The sequence below is a fragment of the Narcine bancroftii genome, chromosome 13 (assembly GCF_036971445.1).
Source record: "Narcine bancroftii isolate sNarBan1 chromosome 13, sNarBan1.hap1, whole genome shotgun sequence".
NCBI lineage: Eukaryota > Metazoa > Chordata > Chondrichthyes > Torpediniformes > Narcinidae > Narcine > Narcine bancroftii.
The window spans coordinates 53,026,453-53,048,186 of record NC_091481.1 but is presented as its reverse complement, the minus strand read 5'-3'; the positions used below and the strand labels follow the sequence as shown (position 1 = coordinate 53,048,186).

The 21,734-nt window shown below is 51.7% G+C and overlaps 2 protein-coding genes across 4 annotated transcripts in view; one reads left to right on the top strand and one right to left on the bottom strand.

Moving 5' to 3' along the window:
- Window positions 1–5,514, bottom strand: part of LOC138748044 (uncharacterized) — a 61,182-nt gene extending 55,668 nt beyond the window's left edge. The window contains exons 1-2 of the mRNA XM_069907741.1: window positions 5,458–5,514; window positions 707–1,155 (exon numbers count right to left, since the gene is read on the bottom strand). Coding sequence (XP_069763842.1) covers window positions 707–1,155; window positions 5,458–5,514 — 506 coding nt within the window. The remainder of the gene's footprint in view (window positions 1–706; window positions 1,156–5,457) is intronic.
- On the top strand, window positions 1,047–14,676 carry LOC138748158 (dynein axonemal light chain 4-like). Of its 3 annotated transcripts, XM_069907915.1 has the most exons (5): window positions 1,131–1,145; window positions 8,828–8,927; window positions 9,034–9,120; window positions 11,739–11,822; window positions 13,861–14,676. In XM_069907915.1, exons 2-5 carry the CDS (start codon window positions 8,877–8,879, stop codon window positions 14,023–14,025), a joined length of 387 nt encoding a protein of 128 aa, XP_069764016.1. In that variant the 5' UTR covers window positions 1,131–1,145; window positions 8,828–8,876; the 3' UTR covers window positions 14,026–14,676. The 3 variants fall into 3 exon arrangements, with proteins under 3 accessions (XP_069764017.1, XP_069764016.1, XP_069764018.1); XM_069907916.1 differs by lacking the exon at window positions 8,828–8,927 and having other exon boundaries at window positions 1,047–1,145; XM_069907917.1 differs by lacking the exons at window positions 1,131–1,145; window positions 8,828–8,927 and adding an exon at window positions 7,304–7,354.
- The last annotated feature ends 7,058 nt before the right edge of the window (window positions 14,677–21,734 follow it).

Genomic DNA, 21,734 nt, shown 5'->3' with positions numbered 1-21,734 from the left:
TTTTTATTACAAGACAATAAAGAAATCTTGAATAAACTTGAACTCAACTGATTCTGGCCATGCAGGATGCAGGGGTGATGGTTCCTTCCTCTGGATGAGGAATTCTGAGTCAAGGGAAGGCCGTTTTGGTCCTGATTTGCAGGGGTTGATTCACCCTTGGAAATCTGTCCCAAAGGATTAATGGGGGTGGGGAGTCATTGATAATTCCAAACAGATATCTGTAGAATGGTCAAGGAGGCCAAGGTGACACTCAGGGCATAAAAAAATACCCACCTCACTCTTAGTGAAGTTTCAAAGGTCACAGGATCTCCTCCAAAACACCTGAGTGTAAAATGTAGGGGACACAGCCCAGGACATCACACCATTAATAGCATCTACAGGGAACGCCACCATCGGAGAGGGGCAGCAATTGTCGAGGGTCCACACCACCCGGCACACACTCTGTTCTCACTGCTGCCATGAGGAAAGAGGTGCAGGTGCCACCAGGTTCAGGAACAGTTGCTGCCCCTCCAACCATCAGACTCCTCAACCACAAACTCAATCAGGGACTCATTGAAGGATGTTTTTCTCTCTGGATTGCAGTCAGTTTGTTTACACGTCTACAATCCTTTTGCACTACCAATAAGTGGTAATTCTGCAGGAGAAAGGATCTCAGGACTGTTTATTATGTACTCTGGCAATAAATCTGGAAACTTTGGGAACTTACCTCATCTGCTCTCCCAATCCCCGCCCCCGCCATCCAAACTGACCAATCAGCGATCGACAAAGGCGGCACTTCCGCTTCAATCGGTTGCTAAGACGCAGATTTTCACCCAGGCAACCCACCCAGCTCTGCCTGAGAGCAGTTTCTGAGTTACTTCGAGAAATGAAAGCCGTGGTGAGGATTCGATGGCCAGTCCTTTCACCGCCATTCGACGTCCAGCGAATGGGGCTCAGGCGGGCGAGGGTGATGGATGGGTCTCTCGTCCAGTGACGTAGGTTGGGCGGGCAGCGTGAGTGGCAACGATGATAACCAATGGCTAGTTGAAGATGTGATGAACTAGCCAATCTCCTAGGCCGATGGGCGGGCCTTTCTTGAACTACGGTTACCAGGACCCGGATGCTGTCCCTAACAACGGCTGAGTTGCAGGGAGGTCCCGTCGAGGGTGAGTCTCCCTGTGGGGTTGGTTGGGGGGGTTTAGGGTTGGGCCTGGCGCGTTTTGGTTCTACATTTTGCATTGTTTTTGGTGATGGTGAAGTGCGGCGAGGTGGGGAAAAGGGGGGTGAAAATTTAGAAGGGGGAGAGGGAAAGGGTTGGAGTGATGGGGAGGAAAGGCAGGAGAGGAGGGGGAGGGGAGGGAAAGGGATAGGGTGGTGGGAGGAGGGGATGGGGAGGGGAGGGAAGGGTGGTGGGGAGGAGGCGGAGGGAAGGGTGGTGGGGAGGAGGCGGAGGGAAGGGTGGTGGGGAGGAGGCGGAGGGAAGGGTGGTGGGGAGGAGGCGGAGGGAAGGGTGGTGGGGAGGAGGCGGAGGGAAGGGTGGTGGGGAGGAGGCGGAGGGAAGGGTGGTGGGGAGGAGGCGGAGGGAAGGGTGGTGGGGAGGAGGCGGAGGGAAGGGTGGTGGGGAGGAGGCGGAGGGAAGGGTGGTGGGGAGGAGGCGGAGGGAAGGGTGGTGGGGAGGAGGCGGAGGGAAGGGTGGTGGGGAGGAGGCGGAGGGAAGGGTGGTGGGGAGGAGGCGGAGGGAAGGGTGGTGGGGAGGAGGCGGAGGGAAGGGTGGTGGGGAGGAGGCGGAGGGAAGGGTGGTGGGGAGGAGGCGGAGGGAAGGGTGGTGGGGAGGAGGCGGAGGGAAGGGTGGTGGGGAGGAGGCGGAGGGAAGGGTGGTGGGGAGGAGGAGGGGGAGGGAAGGGTGGTGGGGAGGAGGAGGGGGAGGGAAGGGTGGTGGGGAGGAGGCGGCGGGAAGGGTGGTGGGGAGGAGGAGGAGGAGGGAAGGGTGGTGGGGAGGAGGAGGGGGAGGGAAGGGTGGTGGGGAGGAGGAGGGGGTGGGAAGGGTGGTGGGGAGGAGGAGGGGGTGGGAAGGGTGGTGGGGAGGAGGAGGGGGTGGGAAGGGTGGTGGGGAGGAGGAGGGGGAGGGAAGGGTGGTGGGGGGGAGGGGGGCGGGAAGGGTGGTGGGGAGGAGGCAGGAGAGGGAAGGGTGGTGGGGAGGAGGCGGGGGAGGGAAGGGTGGTGGGGAGGAGGCGGGGGAGGGAAGGGTGGTGGGGAGGAGGCGGGGGAGGGAAGGGTGGTGGGGAGGAGGCGGGGAGGGAAGGGTGGTGGGGAGGAGGCGGGGGAGGGAAGGGTGGTGGGGAGGAGGCGGGGGAGGGAAGGGTGGTGGGGAGGAGGGGGAGGGAAGGGTGGTGGGGAGGAGGGAGAGGGAAGGGTGGGGAGGAGGAGGGAAGGGAGGTGGGGAGGGGGAGGGAAGGGAGGTGGGGAGGGGGAGGGAAGGGAGGTGGGGAGGGGGAGGGAAGGGAGGTGGGGAGGGGGAGGGTAGGGAGGTGGGGAGGGGGAGGGAAGGGAGGTGGGGAGGGGGAGGGAAGGGAGGTGGGGAGGGGGAGGGAAGGGAGGTGGGGAGGGGGAGGGAAGGGAGGTGGGGAGGAGGAGGGAAGGGAGGTGGGGAGGAGGAGGGGGAGGGAAGGGAGGTGGGGAGGAGGAGGGGGAGGGAAGGGAGGTGGGGAGGAGGAGGGGGAGGGAAGGGAGGTGGGGAGGAGGAGGAGGGGGAGGGAAGGGAGGTGGGGAGGAGGAGGAGGGGGAGGGAAGGGAGGTGGGGAGGAGGAGGAGGGGGAGGGAAGGGAGGTGGGGAGGAGGAGGAGGGGGAGGGAAGGGTGGTGGGGAGGGGGTGGGAGGAGGGGGTGTCCGGCGCCCTCGCTCAGGCCGGCGTGTCCGGCGCCCTCGCTCAGGCCGGCGTGTCCGGCGCCCTCGCTCAGGCCGGCGTGTCCGGCGCCCTCGCTCAGGCCGGAGTGTCCGGCGCCCTCGCTCAGGCCGGCGTGTCCGGCGCCCTCGCTCAGGCCGGCGTGTCCGGCGCCCTCGCTCAGGCCGGCGTGTCCGGCGCCCTCGCTCAGGCCGGCGTGTCCGGCGCCCTCGCTCAGGCCGGCGTGTCCGGCGCCCTCGCTCAGGCCGGCGTGTCCGGCGCCCTCGCTCAGGCCGGCGTGTCCGGCGCCCTCGCTCAGGCCGGCGTGTCCGGCGCCCTCGCTCAGGCCGGCGTGTCCGGCGCCCTCGCTCAGGCCGGCGTGTCCGGCGCCCTCGCTCAGGCCGGCGTGTCCGGCGCCCTCGCTCAGGCCGGCGTGTCCGGCGCCCTCGCTCAGGCCGGCGTGTCCGGCGCCCTCGCTCAGGCCGGCGTGTCCGGCGCCCTCGCTCAGGCCGGCGTGTCCGGCGCCCTCGCTCAGGCCGGCGTGTCCGGCGCCCTCGCTCAGGCCGGCGTGTCCGGCGCCCTCGCTCAGGCCGGCGTGTCCGGCGCCCTCGCTCAGGCCGGCGTGTCCGGCGCCCTCGCTCAGGCCGGCGTGTCCGGCGCCCTCGCTCAGGCCGGCGTGTCCGGCGCCCTCGCTCAGGCCGGCGTGTCCGGCGCCCTCGCTCAGGCCGGCGTGTCCGGCGCCCTCGCTCAGGCCGGCGTGTCCGGCGCCCTCGCTCAGGCCGGCGTGTCCGGCGCCCTCGCTCAGGCCGGCGTGTCCGGCGCCCTCGCTCAGGCCGGCGTGTCCGGCGCCCTCGCTCAGGCCGGCGTGTCCGGCGCCCTCGCTCAGGCCGGCGTGTCCGGCGCCCTCGCTCAGGCCGGCGTGTCCGGCGCCCTCGCTCAGGCCGGCGTGTCCGGCGCCCTCGCTCAGGCCGGCGTGTCCGGCGCCCTCGCTCAGGCCGGCGTGTCCGGCGCCCTCGCTCAGGCCGGCGTGTCCGGCGCCCTCGCTCAGGCCGGCGTGTCCGGCGCCCTCGCTCAGGCCGGCGTGTCCGGCGCCCTCGCTCAGGCCGGCGTGTCCGGCGCCCTCGCTCAGGCCGGCGTGTCCGGCGCCCTCGCTCAGGCCGGCGTGTCCGGCGCCCTCGCTCAGGCCGGCGTGTCCGGCGCCCTCGCTCAGGCCGGCGTGTCCGGCGCCCTCGCTCAGGCCGGCGTGTCCGGCGCCCTCGCTCAGGCCGGCGTGTCCGGCGCCCTCGCTCAGGCCGGCGTGTCCGGCGCCCTCGCTCAGGCCGGCGTGTCCGGCGCCCTCGCTCAGGCCGGCGTGTCCGGCGCCCTCGCTCAGGCCGGCGTGTCCGGCGCCCTCGCTCAGGCCGGCGTGTCCGGCGCCCTCGCTCAGGCCGGCGTGTCCGGCGCCCTCGCTCAGGCCGGCGTGTCCGGCGCCCTCGCTCAGGCCGGCGTGTCCGGCGCCCTCGCTCAGGCCGGCGTGTCCGGCGCCCTCGCTCAGGCCGGCGTGTCCGGCGCCCTCGCTCAGGCCGGCGTGTCCGGCGCCCTCGCTCAGGCCGGCGTGTCCGGCGCCCTCGCTCAGGCCGGCGTGTCCGGCGCCCTCGCTCAGGCCGGCGTGTCCGGCGCCCTCGCTCAGGCCGGCGTGTCCGGCGCCCTCGCTCAGGCCGGCGTGTCCGGCGCCCTCGCTCAGGCCGGCGTGTCCGGCGCCCTCGCTCAGGCCGGCGTGTCCGGCGCCCTCGCTCAGGCCGGCGTGTCCGGCGCCCTCGCTCAGGCCGGCGTGTCCGGCGCCCTCGCTCAGGCCGGCGTGTCCGGCGCCCTCGCTCAGGCCGGCGTGTCCGGCGCCCTCGCTCAGGCCGGCGTGTCCGGCGCCCTCGCTCAGGCCGGCGTGTCCGGCGCCCTCGCTCAGGCCGGCGTGTCCGGCGCCCTCGCTCAGGCCGGCGTGTCCGGCGCCCTCGCTCAGGCCGGCGTGTCCGGCGCCCTCGCTCAGGCCGGCGTGTCCGGCGCCCTCGCTCAGGCCGGCGTGTCCGGCGCCCTCGCTCAGGCCGGCGTGTCCGGCGCCCTCGCTCAGGCCGGCGTGTCCGGCGCCCTCGCTCAGGCCGGCGTGTCCGGCGCCCTCGCTCAGGCCGGCGTGTCCGGCGCCCTCGCTCAGGCCGGCGTGTCCGGCGCCCTCGCTCAGGCCGGCGTGTCCGGCGCCCTCGCTCAGGCCGGCGTGTCCGGCGCCCTCGCTCAGGCCGGCGTGTCCGGCGCCCTCGCTCAGGCCGGCGTGTCCGGCGCCCTCGCTCAGGCCGGCGTGTCCGGCGCCCTCGCTCAGGCCGGCGTGTCCGGCGCCCTCGCTCAGGCCGGCGTGTCCGGCGCCCTCGCTCAGGCCGGCGTGTCCGGCGCCCTCGCTCAGGCCGGCGTGTCCGGCGCCCTCGCTCAGGCCGGCGTGTCCGGCGCCCTCGCTCAGGCCGGCGTGTCCGGCGCCCTCGCTCAGGCCGGCGTGTCCGGCGCCCTCGCTTGTAATCCACGTGGTGGGGCAGCTGGCCAAAATGGTGCCATTGGGGGTTTCCCCTTCTTCTCAGCACAGGGCTCAGAAGCCCGTGCTTGGAGACCACGTGACGCCCAGGAGACGTCAGCGCCATTCTCAGCCAGTTCTGGGCTAGGAGTACAAGTCCAACCCAGCAGCCTGCAATAAATCAGTTCTGCTCACTGAGCTCAACCTGTCTGGTTTGTGTCTTTCAGTAGTAGTGTAGCTGCCGCTACAATTGGTGACCCCGACTGGTTCAAACATATTTGAACCCATCATGGAGAACCTGGGATCAGTGCTATAGCCGTCAAGTTGACTGACTTCTGGGTTCAGGAGCCGGAGACCTGGTTCAGACATGCGGAGGCTCAGTTTCACCTCCGCCAAATTTTATTTAACATTACCAAATTCTACCATGTGGTCACCGCCCTGGACCAGACCACTGCCAAACGCTTGCTGCACCTCGTTCAGCACCCACGCGCCAAAGACAAATAAGAGACCATCAAGCAAATACTCACCGGATCCCTTGGACTATCCAGTTGCCAGCGTGCCACTCGGATGCTGCACCTCGACGCCTTGTGGGACAGGTCCCCGATGGAGCTGATGGACGAGATGCTCGCGCTCATGGGTGATCACACCAACTGCCCACTCTTCAAGCACATTTTCCTCGACCATCTGCCAGAGATGGCCCAAGAGAGTTTTACTGACCCGAGGAAGATCACTCAGAAGGCCCGAGCTATGGCTCGAGTGATTCTTGGAGGGCTCAGCAGTCCAGCAGGTCACGAGGCATGGGCATGACCACGCCAAGCCCACCCCCTAGCACTACGGTAGCGCATCCATCCCTTGCAGGGGCTTAACCAGGGGCATGGCATTCACTCCAGGCCTCTGCTTCTACCACCAGCACTAGAGAGCCAAGGCTTGGAAGTGTCCTCAGCCCTAGTCGTTCAAGGGAAATGAGCAGGCCGGCTACTGTTAATGGCTGCAGCGGCTGGCCAAGGACACAGTCTCCTCTACCTGTGGGACTCAGTCAGCGGCTGACGGTTCCTCATCGACACTGGGTCCCAGATCAGCATCATCCCGGCCACGGCCATCGAGTCCAAGAACCGACCTCGAGGACCTCCCCTCCGTGCAGCCAATGCACAGAGATCTGGACATATGGAAACAAGACAGTCCACTTCCAAATCAGCTGACGAAAGTTCTCGTGGAGGTTCACTGTCTCGTCCCTTCTGACCGCCATCCTGGGTGCTGACTTCCTCCTCTCCCACGGGCTTCTGGTGGACATTCGGGGTAGGTGTCTGGTGGACACTCATACTTTCCAGCGTGGTTCTCAGACAGGTCCGGGCTGGGACTACAAGTCCAGCCCAGCAGCCAGCAATAAACCAGTTTTGCTCACTGAGCTCAACCTGTCTGGTTGTGTGTTCTTTCAGTAGCAGTGGAGCTGCCGCTACACATTAAACTTTATCAGAGGTATGTAAGGTAAAAAACAGAGTGTTCTGTACTACCTGCAGTTTCAGGCATTTGCAGGGCCTCTTAGAATGTATGCCTTGTGGATAAGGGTGGACTACTGCAAAACCATCTTTTTGCACTTGAGCCCTTCATCAAAGTTTGAGCAAAATGTAGACTGGCTCCTGAAAAAAAATGAGGGGAGGGGCAAGGGAAAAACACGATCCCACAGGCTGGAAGTCAATAAGGGAGGGAGGGCACATCAAGCCAGGGGTGGGGGAGAGGAGATGACTGTGAATGGAGAGGGAAAGGTTGGAGGAAAGAAGACAGGGGGATGGGGGAAAATGGAGAGTAGACCAGCAGAAACTGGAGAAGTAGATGTTTGTGCCATCTGGTTGAAGAGCACCCAGATGGAATATGAGGTGTTGCTCCTCCAATTTGCAGGTTTCACAGTACAAGGCCATGAACAAACATGTCAATATGGAACTGGGCCTGTCTGTACACTCTCTAACCAGGTTAGTTTTCTGGTTTCTACTAGACTACTCCCTGTTCTTTCTCTCTTTCCATTCACAGAGCAATCCCGCCCTCCTCCTGCTTTCTGATGTGCCTTCCCACCCTTATCCATCTATTACCTCCTGCCTGTAGGCCTGTGCTCCTCCCCGCCCCCCCGGCCACCATTTTGTTTGTTTGCCTGGCCGCCTTCCCCTCCCACCATTTTGTTTGAGCCTGCCTACATTTTGCTCATACCTTGATGAAGGCCTTAATCCCTGAAATGTTGGTTATGTTCTTTGTTTATAAAGTATACTGTTTGACCTGCTATTTCTCCAGCATTGTTTTTTTACTACAATTAGTGCTGTGGGAAGGAGAGACCTATGTGGGATGGTGGTGCTATTGTAGCTAAGTGGGTTTAGCATATAAGAACAATTTGTCTTGATTGTCTTGCTCACTGGCCAGTGATGTGTAGGTATTGTCAAGTGGAGACAGGTTTTTCAACAAGCTGTGACAGCCAGCTTGTAACTCTGTTTAGATTTTGTGCTGAGGAGAATTCACAGGTTTCGAGTTGAAGGTTTCAGGATTGAAGGGAACGTGTTTGATGGTCTCTGTAGACCACATGATTTTCACTTGATGAATTGTTTGGCAATGTCTGCTGCAATACTTTTTGTAGAATCTACTGGGATTGTTTTGTTCTAATTATCCCTTTCTGTGAAATGATTCTTTTATTACAGATCAGAGATGGGCTGGGAAAATTACAAAAAAGTTCCTTTGATGGTTTAATGGTCTTGAGCAATATTAAAGCAATAGTCCTTCTGATCTTGGATTGATGGAAGCAAATGTCACATTTGATTCAATTTGATACAATGTGATCCTGAGATGAGCAGAATTATTTTTAACGCCTTTTTTTAGGTGATAAAATAAATTTCAACTCTGACACATTGGTGTTCTCTGAACTGATTTACTCCTCATTTTTAAATAAAAATTTTTTTAGAAAGGCCCTTTCAGCCCATGAACTTGTGCTGCTTAATGGACTTATAACCCCAGTACATTTTGAAGTGTGTCAGGAAACTGGAGGAAACCCACTCAGGTCATGGGAGAATATAGAAGCCCCTTACGGACTGTGGGATTCAAACCCTGATTGCTTACGCTATAATCACGTTGCCCGATTGATATCCCTTTACTCTTGTGGAGTAAGTTCTAAATGAATAAGTGCTGCCTGGATCAGCAGGAGAATATCTTCCAATGGTAGATTTAGGAGTGAGGTTTTTTAAATTTAGTAACATTGCTAAGATTACCTCGTGGAAGACTGGTAACTTGATTCTTTAGGTGTGCTGATCTGAGTTACTCAACTGTTACAGGTCTGTACAGATCGTCCCACTTCCAGGATTTGCACTGGTTTCAATTATATTGGAACTCGCCCTGAAGTATAAACCGTGAGCCTGGAAGCAATCAAATTATCATTGAATTCGTTCCATTGAAAACTGTCTTTTCAGGTGGGGATCCCTTGAATAGAGACATTGCAATGAAACCTATCCAAGTAAAATGCCTCTTGCTGCCATTTCTCTGAGAGAATGCTTGATCATGAGGAACAGGGTAATTAAAAGTTCTAGCAATCCAGTAGTTTAGTTGTTGTAGTTTGTAATGCTATCATTGTTTTGAAATGGAAATATTAAGTTTTATTTGTTTTCTCTCACGACAGGGGCAAAGCTTGTCTGTAATGGCAGAGCCTGAGCTAAAAAAGGAAGAGCCAGATTCCAGGCGTCTTCAAACCTTCCCCATTGTCAGAGTGAGTGTCCGACTGAACTGGTTAACCCTCCTTCCCAAATAGGGCTGAAAGCTCATATAATTCATAGGCCTAACCGGCTCCTGTATCGTAAATGTCACCTGCTGCGTCTGACTGTGTTGCTGGCTCTCCACAGTGTTGGTGCCTCAATGTTCTCACAGGTAGCAGTCCAAAGTGATTCTTCATCTTCTGCAACAATAAATGAACCAATAAGTGAGGCCTTTTAATATACTGAAGGCATATTTGTCTCCAAAAATCAAAGGCCTCCAAACCAGTTTAGCTGGCAAAAATTGAAAATGCATTAATCATTTGATCTGTTCATGCTATAAAGTTTGGTAAAAATACATGCACTTATTGATTTGGATATTGCTATAATTGAAACCTCTCAGATGGGCCAAGAAAGGTTATTTTTATAGCTGCATATCTTTGGCTTGGCTTCGCGGACGAAGATTTATGGAGGGGGTAAAAAGTCCACGTCAGCTGCAGGCTCGTTTGTGGCTGACAAGTCCGATGCGGGACAGGCAGACACGATTGCAGCGGTTGCAAGGGAAAATTGGTTGGTTGGGGTTGGGTGTTGGGTTTTTCCTCCTTTGCCTTTTGTCAGTGAGGTGGGCTCTGCGGTCTTCTTCAAAGGAGGTTGCTGCCCGCCAAACTGTGAGGCGCCAAGATGCACGGTTTGAGGCGTTATCAGCCCACTGGCGGTGGTCAATGTGGCAGGCACCAAGAGATTTCTTTAGGCAGTCCTTGTACCTTTTCTTTGGTGCACCTCTGTCACGGTGGCCAGTGGAGAGCTCGCCATATAACACGATCTTGGGAAGGCGATGGTCCTCCATTCTGGAGACGTGACCCATCCAGCGCAGCTGGATCTTCAGCAGCGTGGACTCGATGCTGTCGACCTCTGCCATCTCGAGTACTTCGACGTTAGGGGTGTAAGCGCTCCAATGGATGTTGAGGATGGAGCGGAGACAACGCTGGTGGAAGCGTTCTAGGAGCCGTAGGTGGTGCCGGTAGAGGACCCATGATTCGGAGCCGAACAGGAGTGTGGGTATGACAACGGCTCATATCCGTTGTCATACCCGTTGTCATAGCTGCATATAGGTGTGTGGGAAATGTCCATAAATGGGATTGATGGTGGTATTGGGCTTTTGCCACTCAGAAGTGAAGATGTCATTGGTTTTTTTAAAAATATGAGCAATACCTGGTGATTTCCCTTGGGATGCTGCAGGTGGTCTGTGATCTTACTGGTTTGGGGAAAGTATTGGGGAAATAGGTTTTATCTGGTCCACATGAAAATGCGTAGGGTGCAGGAGCAGATTGCAATAAGCTTTGTGTTAGATACTGAAAATGTTGAGAGGCTTTGGAGCAATATATCCTCTACTTGAGATTCTCTTTAGTTAAAGGGTGTTGTGGAAGGAAAGATCCAATTATTCAGGCAAGATCAGCAAACTCCAAGACCTAGGACTCAATACCCCACTGTGTAATTGGATCATGGATTTCCTACCCTCCAGACCACAATAAGTGAGGATTGGTAAAAATGTCTTCTCCCCAATCTCCATCAGTACTGGAGCACCACAGGGCTGCATTATTAACCCCCTGCTTGAGTCACTTTACATTTACCACTGTGTGGCTCGGTACGACAATAGTGCCATCTACAAATTTGCCAACGATGCTCTAGTGGATTGTATAAAGGAAGGGAATGAGTCAGGATACAGGAGGAGATTGAAAACTTGGCTGAATGGTGCACCAACAACAACCTTGCACTCAGTGTCACCAAAACTAAGGAGGTGATTGTTGACTTCAGGAAGGGAAAGCCAGAGGTTGTGGTTCATTGATCACAATCCAGTGATCAGAGGAGAGGGTGAGCAGATTTAGGTTCTTGTGAGTCATTATCTTAGAGAGTCTTTCCTGGACCGAACACACAAATGACATCATGAAGAAAGCATGTCAGTGCCTATACTTCAGAAGTTTACGGAGGTTCAGTATGACACCATAAACCCTGGCAAATTTCTACAGAGGTGTGGTGGAAACTGTGGTGACCGGCTGCATCTCGTGGTGTCGTATGGGGACAACAATACACCTGAACGTAAAGCCCTGTAAAAGGTAGCCTAGAACATCCCAGGTAAAACTCTTGCCCAATATAGAGAACATCTACGTGGAATGCTGCTGTCGGATCCTTGAAATCATCAAGGATCCACACCACCCAGCACACACTCTGCTCTCGCTGCTACCATCAGGAAAGAAATGTAGGTCCTACAAGACCTTCACCACCAGGTGCTACTCCTCCTCAACAAACAATCTAAGACTCATTTAAGGAGTACTTGTGCACTTTATTGATTAAAAAAATAATTTGTTTATATTCGTTGTCCATTTACAGTTTTTTAATTTACATGTATGCACACTTTTTCATGACTAATAAGTGGTAATTTTGCCACACCTGCAGGAAAAAAAGAATCTTGGGTTAGCCTTGGATTCATTTTCTGCCTATTTTCCCCCAACTTTAATTCTGAAATCAAAAAATATTGACCTTTAATATATTGGCCATATTGGTTCTTGGAGGAACTGAATTGTAATGATTTGTGACTAAGGAGAGTTTCCTCCTCATTTCAGTCTTTTGTTTTCAGCATTGTGATATGCCGGAGGAAATGAAAGTTGAAACAATGGAACTGTGTGTCACAGCTTGTGAAAAATATTCTGCCAATAATGAGGTGAGTCTTGTGTGGATGAAATACCTTGTTCTGTTTGTGTTGAACTTTGTAGACATATTGCACTGTGTCTGAAAGTCACCATGATGTCTCTCCTGGTGAAATAGCCTAGCATGCGGAACTTTGCCTCAATGCCTGTCCATGCCTCTTTGGAGAGCGGTAGGAGGAGGAGATCGGATCAGAATTTTCCTTGTCATGAACATGTCATGAAATTGCAGCAGGCATCATTTCTATAATCCACTTTACAAAATAAATAAAAATAGTGCAAGGAAAAGACAAAAGAAGGCCGTGTCTGTGGTTCATTGTTCATTCAGGAATGTGATGGCAGAGGGGAACAAGCTGTCCCTGTGCTACTTAGTGCTCGTCCTCAGGCTCCTGTACCTCCCCCACCCCCCCTCAATGGTAGCAGAGTGAAGCCTGATGTTGGGGGTCCTTGAGGATAGAGGCTGCTTTCTTAAGACACGCCTCTTTTAGATGTCCTCGATGGACTGAAGTCTGGTGACTGTGATGTCGCAGGCCGAGTTAACAACCCTCAAATTTTTTTTCTTGTACTGAGCATTGGCGCCTGCATACCAACCAGAATGCTTTCCACAGTATACCTGTAGAAGTTGTTGAGAATCTTCGGTCATGTACCAAATCTCAAAGTATAGCTGCTGACGGGCCTTCTTCATGATTGCATTTTCATGGGGGCTCCAGGACAGATCTTCAGAGATGTTGACTGCTCCACTGCTGACTGACCCTTCAATTAGGACTGGTTCATGTTCTCTTGATTTCCTACTGAAGTCCACAATTGTTTCCAATCATGTATGTCTTCATACTTGCTAACATGCTTGTCTGTGGTTTTCTCAAGGATTCCTCTATGATGTGATGAATTGCACTTCTCAATTCAATGCCTTGTGCTTTCATTTACATTTGTTCCTCCTGTTTAAACTGGAGATAAAGAGCTTGCTCTTTTGTATCTGTGATCTGCATGTTGGTGATCCTGATAATCATCCCTCCTTGAGAATGGTGGTGATGGTACTTCAACTGCTACAATTGGCTTTTGGTTGTTAGGGGGTGTAAAGTGTTGATCAGAGGCTGTTGTAAGATAACTCTGGTTCCAAAATCCTTTTTTTTGAATGGGAAAGAAGAACTGCACCTCCAGCTTTAACTGCTCTTCGATAATGTAGGGGCCTCTTAGGGTGGGTCCATAAAAAAGACGACGAGTTTTAGACGACCCCCCCCTCCCGAATTTCCACCTAAAATGTAGGTTCTGAGCTATATGCTGTATGACTATCCCAAGTCTGGCACTGACCAGCAGAGTGATACTGTTAGGCACATTTAATATACTAATTCACAATATTTTAAAAGCAAAGGACTCAGTAAAGGTTTAAATTTTATTAGCATATTTTAAAATAAACCACCATTGGCTCCTTTAACAAGCCCTTTAATACCTGTACAGAGCCGACGGCAGGTCAGGCTGTGTGGATGGACTCTGCAGGGGAGTGCTGAAATTTTGCTGTTCAGGTTCGGATTTTGTACTCGGCAGATAAGATGACCCTGGTTTTGGGGCAACATTTTTAAAGTTCAAGGACCCTCTTGTACGCTGTCATATACAGTATACTCCATGCTGCGACTTCAATTGAGTGAAATATTGGAAAGTAAAGCATGGGTTAACAGTTGATTAACAGCGAACTCTGCCCGGTGGTATCTGCTCAACAGTCGAGCAGAAGTGAGGAATCTGAAGTGTGGTCAGCGGCTCATGCTTTGTTACCTTGGCAAATCATTACTGAATTGTATCAGTGCCAGGCCAGTGCAAATGCACTGCCAGGACCCCATTGCCAGAAGCAGATTAATTGGCACGTTTCTTTGAATGTGGGGTCACGGTAGATCAGCTGAGTGGAGATATTGTGCTGAAGGGGCAGTACTGCACTGGATCACTAGAATTACTGATGGGGAAAGGACGTGGGCCTGCTAGTTTGGTTTGTGCCGTTATGTTTCTGGTGTGATACTCATAATCCATTTTCCTATTTTCAGAGAAAAATAATCTTCTCTTTCACAGACTGCAGCCAAAATGATCAAAGAAACAATGGACAAAAAGTTTGGAGCTTCCTGGCACGTCGTGGTTGGTGAAGGTTTTGCCTTTGAAGTCACACACGAGATGAAGAACATTCTGTACATGTATTTTGGTGGCAATATAGCAGTGTGTGTGTGGAAGTGCACATAACAGGAACTGTACATGGAACAGGAGTATCGTACCTCCCCTTCCTTATTCCAAACTCTGCTGTGTAAAAGGACACCTGTCGATAATGGCACATGCTGCAAATGGACTATTTGTTGTTCAGAAGTTCAAATGATTTCTTAGGACCGTAACAGCTGCCAGAACAAGGTCTAAAATATTTTATTTCCTTTTTAAATAAGACACAAAAGATCAGTTATCCAGTAACTGGAAGCCAGATTTTGTAGAATCCATGCCTATTTTAAGATCTGGCAGTGTGTACAAATATTACTGTTAATAGAAATGTAGAGAAAAGGACGAAGGTCAGTGATAAACTTCCTGTTCCAACTGGCAAATGAAGCCTCTTGCCTTAGTCTTCCTCGCTCTTTTATCTTATTCTCCCAATGACATGAGGCTGAGATTTATTTACACTCACATTTTTACAATGGAACTTGCAGGGACCAAATGGAGAAGGAAATTGGGAAGGGGACATAAGAGTCCAGTCTGTTTAATATTAGTTCAGGGTAGCATGACCAGCTCTAGGGTTTTGAATACAAGTATGAAAATTCTTCATTAGCTCATTTTGAAATACTTCCATTTAAATTTTTTTTGATGTTGTGATATTTTAACATGTTTTAATAAAAAGAACATTTGAATGGCCGTGTTAATCCAAACTTGAAGGTTGGACAATCAGGTTGGAACAATCGTGGTATCAGGCTCTGCTTGTTGGTGTTTTTAATATCTTATTTCAACATTGTCATATTTCCATTAGTAGTTTGCTTATGCATTCGATTACCTATGACACTGGGCTGGGGCATTGACATGGGTTTTTCTCTCCCGAAGCACAACTGTGGGCTGAAGGTCCTGGACTGTGCTGTAGATTTTGATATTCTATGTTGCAGTTTGTAAAAGCCAAATCTTGAGTTTGTAGCCTGAGCAGCTGACGGCTCATGATGGACTGGTAGCCATATGCTTAATAGGTGTGCCATGGATAAATGTGTATTTGTGGAAGTTTGGAGGTAGGGATTTGGACACATGGAGTCACTTAAGTACAATTTTGTAGAAATGCAGGGTACAGAGTGAAGAGAAACACAGTCCATTGGGTGTGTAGTTGAGGGGTGAGGCGATATGGTCTGAGGGTATAGACAGTCCAACTGCACAATCCTGGTCACTCACCAATCCCAACTGTCTGCCAATCAGATGCTTTACTCTAACTGATGTGACCATATTTCCTGGCTCTAATGCTTTGATTTAGCTGGTTTCAACATACAAGCCCAGAAGAAACGAGCAGTTCAATGGTGAGTCTCAGCACCTGCTGCTGGATGTTTTGTACTATCCCATCGTGTATATGGTAAAGATAAAATTAATCCATTGGACTCTGTGTCCCAACAATACTCTGTGCCTGTTTTCTGGGACTGGTTTTATACCCAACCACCAGCTGGTCATACTGGTGTTCATACTATAGTTTACTCATGGACCCAGTCCAGAATATATATTATGAAAGGTTAAAAATGGCTGGAGCCTAAAAGATGAACTGTATGAAAGGCAGGTATTTTGTAGATTTTTTTTGGTAGAGCAACAGAAACTGAAGCTCTTTGAATCTGTTCCTTGCCTGCAATCCTTAGCTATAGAATGATACAATGGTCATGTAGCAGGGTCGCTATGGTTGAAAGAAGACTCGCACACCAAGGGAGTGTAATCGACACTGGCTTTATTGGGCTGCAGCTCTGCCTTTTATAGGCAAGCTGGCCATGTCACCACCGGGGCATGGTTTGAACGAGGCCGGCTGCTGATTGGCTGTCCTGGATGTGCGGACCCGGATTGGACCCCCTGAGATCCGCTTGTGGGGATTGGTCGATTCGACTGCTATTCCTGCGGCCTATGGGAGTGGGCATCTCATCCCGCTTGCTGTCTACCGGATCATCGTGTTCGATGGCTGTTTGTGTCAGCCCACAGAGTGAACCTTGCGGCGCTGCAGTTGGTTTTTCTCCAGGGCAGGAGTCTTTCTTCATGAAGTGAATACTTGTGTGCAAATGTGATTGTCCCCTCCCTTTCAAATTGTTGCTTATCCCGAGCAGTCCTGCACCTCAATGGGAACGTGGATGAGTGTCTGTTTTCTCTTCTCCCGAGAGAAACACAAGGTGCATTGTTGCTTTCTCCCCTTTGACAGCTTGAATGTCCGTGGGACAGAATTTAGCTCGATCGGCAAAGTTAATTCTCTCAGACGCAAGAGAAGTGATCTTTTTTATCCACTGGAAGAAGTGATGTGATGAACCTTGTTGTTGAGCAAGTCTTTTATTTTCCATAAAGGAGACTAGTGAACCAGTTAGGCCTGCCTGAATTCTTTACATTTCTTGATTTTTTGGGTTTTATTTAGAACTGAAGTTGAGTAGCTAATGGGATTTGAACTCCAGTTCCCTGGCTTATTGGCACAGAACTATCCTTGAATAGCAGTGGTGTGTGAATGGAGATGGGGCATTTTGGAAACTATTTAAACCAGAATCAGAATCAGACTTTGCAAGTGAAATACTTTTCAGTTTTAAAAAACCCCATTGATTTCCCAGTTTAAGTTTCAACAGTAATATTGGTCAAAAACACAACAGATTGACAAAGTAATGAACCCAGCAATGTTGAAAAGAGCACAAGTGTCAGTCTCCCCTCCCTTTCCACTCCCCACACATTTTTTCTGAATAATTTACTGTCAGGATCCTTTGAATATTTCTACTCCTCTGCACTATAAACCTTAATGCCCCCTAATGTACTAATAGTATTGATGCCAAACCTCGTGGTGTGTTTGCTCTGTTCCTGGTTGTATGCATGCCTTAATGGGTACATACTGGTCTTTACAGTTGTACAACAGGCCCTTCAGACTACCAGGTCCATGCTGACCATCAGGGATGATCTACCACCTTGGCAATTTAAGCTCTTTCTGGAGACTTCTTAAAATCTCTAATTCTAATTTAGCGCCTGCTCTTTTTGAGAAGACTGAAGTGGACAAGGCTGTATCACAGGGTGGAACGGTTATTGCAGAGAAATGAACCCGAGGTCTCCCCACAGCCGCATATTGCCAAAATATGCGGTTTTACAAGCAGGGCAATTGGCCACCTGAAAGTGCCTAGAGATAATCACTGGAATCTCCCTTCCCCTCCATCGACATGATCTATCGGGATCGTTGCCTGAAGCGAACTTGGAAAATCGTTGAGGACCCCCTCCACCCTGCATACAGCATCTTCCAGATCCTCCTACCAGGCTGAGGAACAGCTTCTTCCCACAGGCAGTAAGAATGCTGAATGACTTATGAACTGCTCCCCCCCCCCCCCACACACACCCTGAGAATTTACTATTTATTTAACAATATTTACTTATTTTTATGTATGTACTGCATTTAATATTGCTTGTAAATATGTGTGCTTTGTCCATATATTTTTGCATATTTTTACATCAAGGATCAAAGAATGTCTTAAGTTTAGACATACAGCACGGCAAAAGGCCGTATGGGCCCATGAGTCTGTGCCACCCAATTTACACCCAATTGACCTACACCCTGGTATGTTTTAAACAGTGGGAGGAAACCGGAGCCCCCAGGGAAAACTCGCCAGACATGGAGATAACGTACAAACCCCTTTACAGATAGCACGGGATTCGAACCTCAGTCCCCATCGCTGGCGCTGTAAAGGCATTGCGCTAACTGCTACACCATCCGTGCTGCCCTTGTCCAGTCGTATAACTTCATGATGGTAATAAGCCCTTACTCTTTGCCCATTGTAATTGTATAAAATTCTATTGGATTGCCCTTCATTCTCCAGTGAAAACAACTCAGGCTTGTCCAATCTCTCTCCATAGCTCCTACCCTTTGATCCAGGGCACCATTTCTTCGGTGCCATTTCCAAAACCTCCATATCCTTCCTGTCATGAGGTGACCAGAATTGCACGCAGTATACGAGAGGTTACAGTAGGAAGGTTGAAATGAGGTAGATGAGATTTAATCAGATCCGCTGCGATTCTTGGATGGTGGGATGGGTTCGATGGGCCAAGTCTGCAGAGCTTTATGTGAATCCTCTCAGGGTTAGCCTAAAAGAACACTACTTTTCTGAAAGCAGGTTGTGCTAGGCCCAGAGAGAAGTATTCAAACCTGTGTTTTTCAGTCTGTATTTGATAAGTGCACTGTATTCAGCCTCCAGCAGTTTCCAGGAGGATCTTTCAGCTCAGAGAATGTGCCCTCGGGCTATTTTCCTCCAAAAGCCTCTAATATTGGGACTTACAGACTGGAAGAAAATTCCACTCCAACTCTTTCTGTGAGAAATGTCCCTGTGAAAATTCTGAATCTGCCTCCTGCGCATCAGTCATGCTAGAATTGAAAGGTTTCTACTCCTAAATGCTTCCTGCTCCCTGTGCCTTTGAACATCGTAAATAGTTTCACAGTTCAGATATCTGGCACCTCAGCTTCTAGAAACCACATGCCTGCGTCAGTGCATCCCAGCGTCTGTGTCCTGGATGGAAGGTGCAGAGTAGATTCATCAGACTTGCCTGGACTCGAGTTCTTCAGCTATGAGGAGAGGCCTAAAAGTCTAGGTCTGATTTCCTTAGAGTCAAGGAGCTTAAGAGGGGAACTTTGTAAAAGTATGAGGGGCATAGATAGGAAAATATTCCCCGTATCATTGGGAGAAACTAAAGGACATAGATTTAGGGTAAGGAGGGGGTAAAAGATTTATAGGAGATGGACCTTTTTTACCCAGATAGTGGTGAGTACCTGGAAAACACTGACAGAGGCAGAGTTTCAGCATTTAAGAGAGAAACATGAAAGTTTGCAGATGCTGAGATTGTATTAAAAACAAACAGAAATGCTGGATGAACTCAGCTGGTCTTGCTGTGCCCATAGGAGATGAAGATTATTACTGATGCTTTGGGCCTGAGCCCTTCTTCAAGGCAGAAGCAAAGAATTGGAAGACATCAGAATAAAGATTGAAGAGTGGGAAGGGGGAGGAGTCCAGACCAACAGGCAAAAGGTATTAATTGGATATGACCAGAGGAATGGTGAGAATTGACTGAGGGAAAAGGGAAGAATGAAAGACAAGAGTTGGGGGAAAGGAAAGAAGGGAGGTGGAAGAGAAATGGAAACCGGAGAAGTTGATATTAATGCCATCAGCTGGAAGGTGTCCAGATAGAATATGAGGTGTTCCTCCAATTTGTGGGTGGTCTCATGTCAGCAAGGGAAGGGGAATTGAAATGAGTAGCCACTGTGAGTTGCATGCTATTGTGGCGGACAGTGCCGAGGTGATCAGCCAAGTGACAGCAATTTAGAGATATTTGAAATATGTTGAGCTAGAGAAGGTGACAGGCTGAATGCTGGAAGATGGGGTTGATGTGAATGCCTCCTTGTTGGCACAGACATGATAGGCTGAATCGCTGGTTTTCATGCTGTATGATTGTTATAGGGGTAGGAAAATGATATGTGTGGCTTGTAAGGGTTGCGGGAAGTTGCAGAGTGTTGTCGTGATACGGGGAGGATATAGAGAGGAGGTTAGTGTTGTTGGCATTGGAGCAGGATAGAGAGGGTTGGAGAGATTAGTGTTGTAGGAGTTCGGGCAGATTGGAGAGAAGGTTGTAGGGGTTAGAGCAGGAATAGAGAGAGTGTTATAGGGGTTGGGGAAGGATAGAGAGAGGCTTGTAGGGGTTGAGGCAGGATAGAGAGAGGCTTGTAGGGGTTGAGGCAGGATAGAGAGAGGGTTGTAGGGGTTGGGGCAGGAAGAGAGGGTTGTCGAGGTTGAGGCAGGAGGGAGAGAGGGTGGTAGGGGTTGGGGCAGCAGAGAGGGTTGTAGGGGTTGGGGCAGGAGAGAGAGAGGGTTGTATGGATTGAGGCAGGAGAGTGAGTTTTGTAGGGGGTGGGGGCAGGAGAGGGTTGTAGGGGTTTGGGTAGCAGAGAGAGGGTTGCAGTGGTTGGGGCAGCAGAGAGAGGGTTGCACGGGTTGGGGCAGGATGGAGAGGGTGTAGAGGTTAAGGCAGGAGAGAGAGGGTTGTAGGGGTTGGGGCAGGAGAGAGAGAGGGTTGTATGGATTGAGGCAGGAGAGTGAGTTTTGTAGGGGGTGGGGGCAGGAGAGGGTTGTAGGGGTTTGGGTAGCAGAGAGAGGGTTGCAGTGGTTGGGGCAGCAGAGAGAGGGTTGCACGGGTTGGGGCAGGATGGAGAGGGTGTAGAGGTTAAGGCAGGAGAGAGAGAGGGTTGCAGGGGTTGGGGCAGGAGAGAGGGTTGGAGGACAGACTTGCTCTTGTTGAGTGTAACGGGCAATGCTAATGGTGACTTTGCATTTATGGCAGATAATGCATATCATGTATATTACCATTTTTGTATTATTACATGACAATAAAAGGAACCTTGAAGGGGAAGAAGTGCAGTCCACGAATCTTGGAGCTCTTTTCCCCAGAACTTCAGTGCTTTGCACTGGACACCAGCATCTGCAGAGGAGGATTGCCATGAAAAGCCCAGCTCAAGTGGATGCTGGACCATATTTAAGAGACCACTGTAAACAATGTCATAAACTTCTGAAGGTGACACATTAACTGTGAAGGGAAGTGAACAGTTGATGCCTTGGTTTGAGTCCTTTCAAAAGTCGCTGCCAGACTTGCTGAGTTCCTTCAGCAGTTTAAACACACAGTAAATGCTGGAGGAACTCAGCCAGTCTTGGACCGTCCACAGAAGGTAAAGACCTATTATTGAGTCCTTCTTCAAGGTATAAGCAAAATTCAGACAGGCATCTGATTAAAGACTGGGGAGAGAAAGGGGGAAGAGTGGGAGGCGGAGGAGTCCAGACAAACAAACTAAAGGTTGGATATGATAAGAGGAATGGTTTATCATTGCTAGAGGGATTGAATTTAGGAGCAGGGAGATTATGCTGCAAATGTACTAGGTACTGGTGAGACCCCATCGGAGTAATGCGTGCAGTTCTAGTCTCCTTACTTGAGGAAGGAGATATTGGCTTTTGAGGCAGCACAGAGGAAGTTCACCAGGTTGATTCCAGAGTTGAGGGGGTAAGTCTATGAGGAGAGATTGAGGTGTCTAGGAAGGTATTTTGCTGGAATTTAGAAGTGAGAGGGGATTATGAAAGGCATAGATAAGATGGAAGTAGTTAAGTCATTTTTATTGGTGGGGAGACCAGAACTAGAGGAGAACCTCAGGATTTAGGGGAGTAGATTTAGGACAGAGATGAGGAGGAACTGCTTTTCCCAGAGGGTGGTGAATCTGGAATTTGAGTCCCATTGAAGCAGTTGGATGTGACCTCAGTGAATATATTTAAGACAAGGTTGAATAGATTTTTATATAGGTGGGGAATTAAGGGATTTGTTGAAAGGGCAGGGAGGTGGAGATGAACCTGTCATCGGGTCAGTAAGTGAATGACTGAGCAGGCTCGACGAGCTGGATAGTCTACTCCTGCTTCCATTTCTTATGTTCGTCTCGGTGGCACCACCAGCAATGCTTGCTATCAGTGTACATTGCCATCCACTTGTATTTACCTAACACCTGTGGTTATGTGGCATGGCAACTTTTTTTTAAACAATCATGTCAGAGAACTTAATTCTAAAATAAATTTTATAAAATTATATCAACAAAGGGAACATAATGCAAATACTCTCTGCCATAGAACGCGATAGCACAGAAACAGGCCCCTTGGCCCTTTTAGTCTGTGCCAAACCATTTTTTTTTTGCCTAGTTCCACCCAGTCCAT

Bases quoted from the DNA above. Each gene is read 5' to 3' on its own strand.
- LOC138748158 (XM_069907915.1), top strand. From the start codon at position 8,877: ATGCCTCTTGCTGCCATTTCTCTGAGAGAATGCTTGATCATGAGGAAC. The intron at 8,928-9,033 runs GTAATTAAAAGT...CTCTCACGACAG, and splicing joins GCTTGATCATGAGGAACAGG to GGGCAAAGCTTGTCTGTAAT. The intron at 11,823-13,860 runs GTGAGTCTTGTG...TCTCTTTCACAG, and splicing joins AATATTCTGCCAATAATGAG to ACTGCAGCCAAAATGATCAA.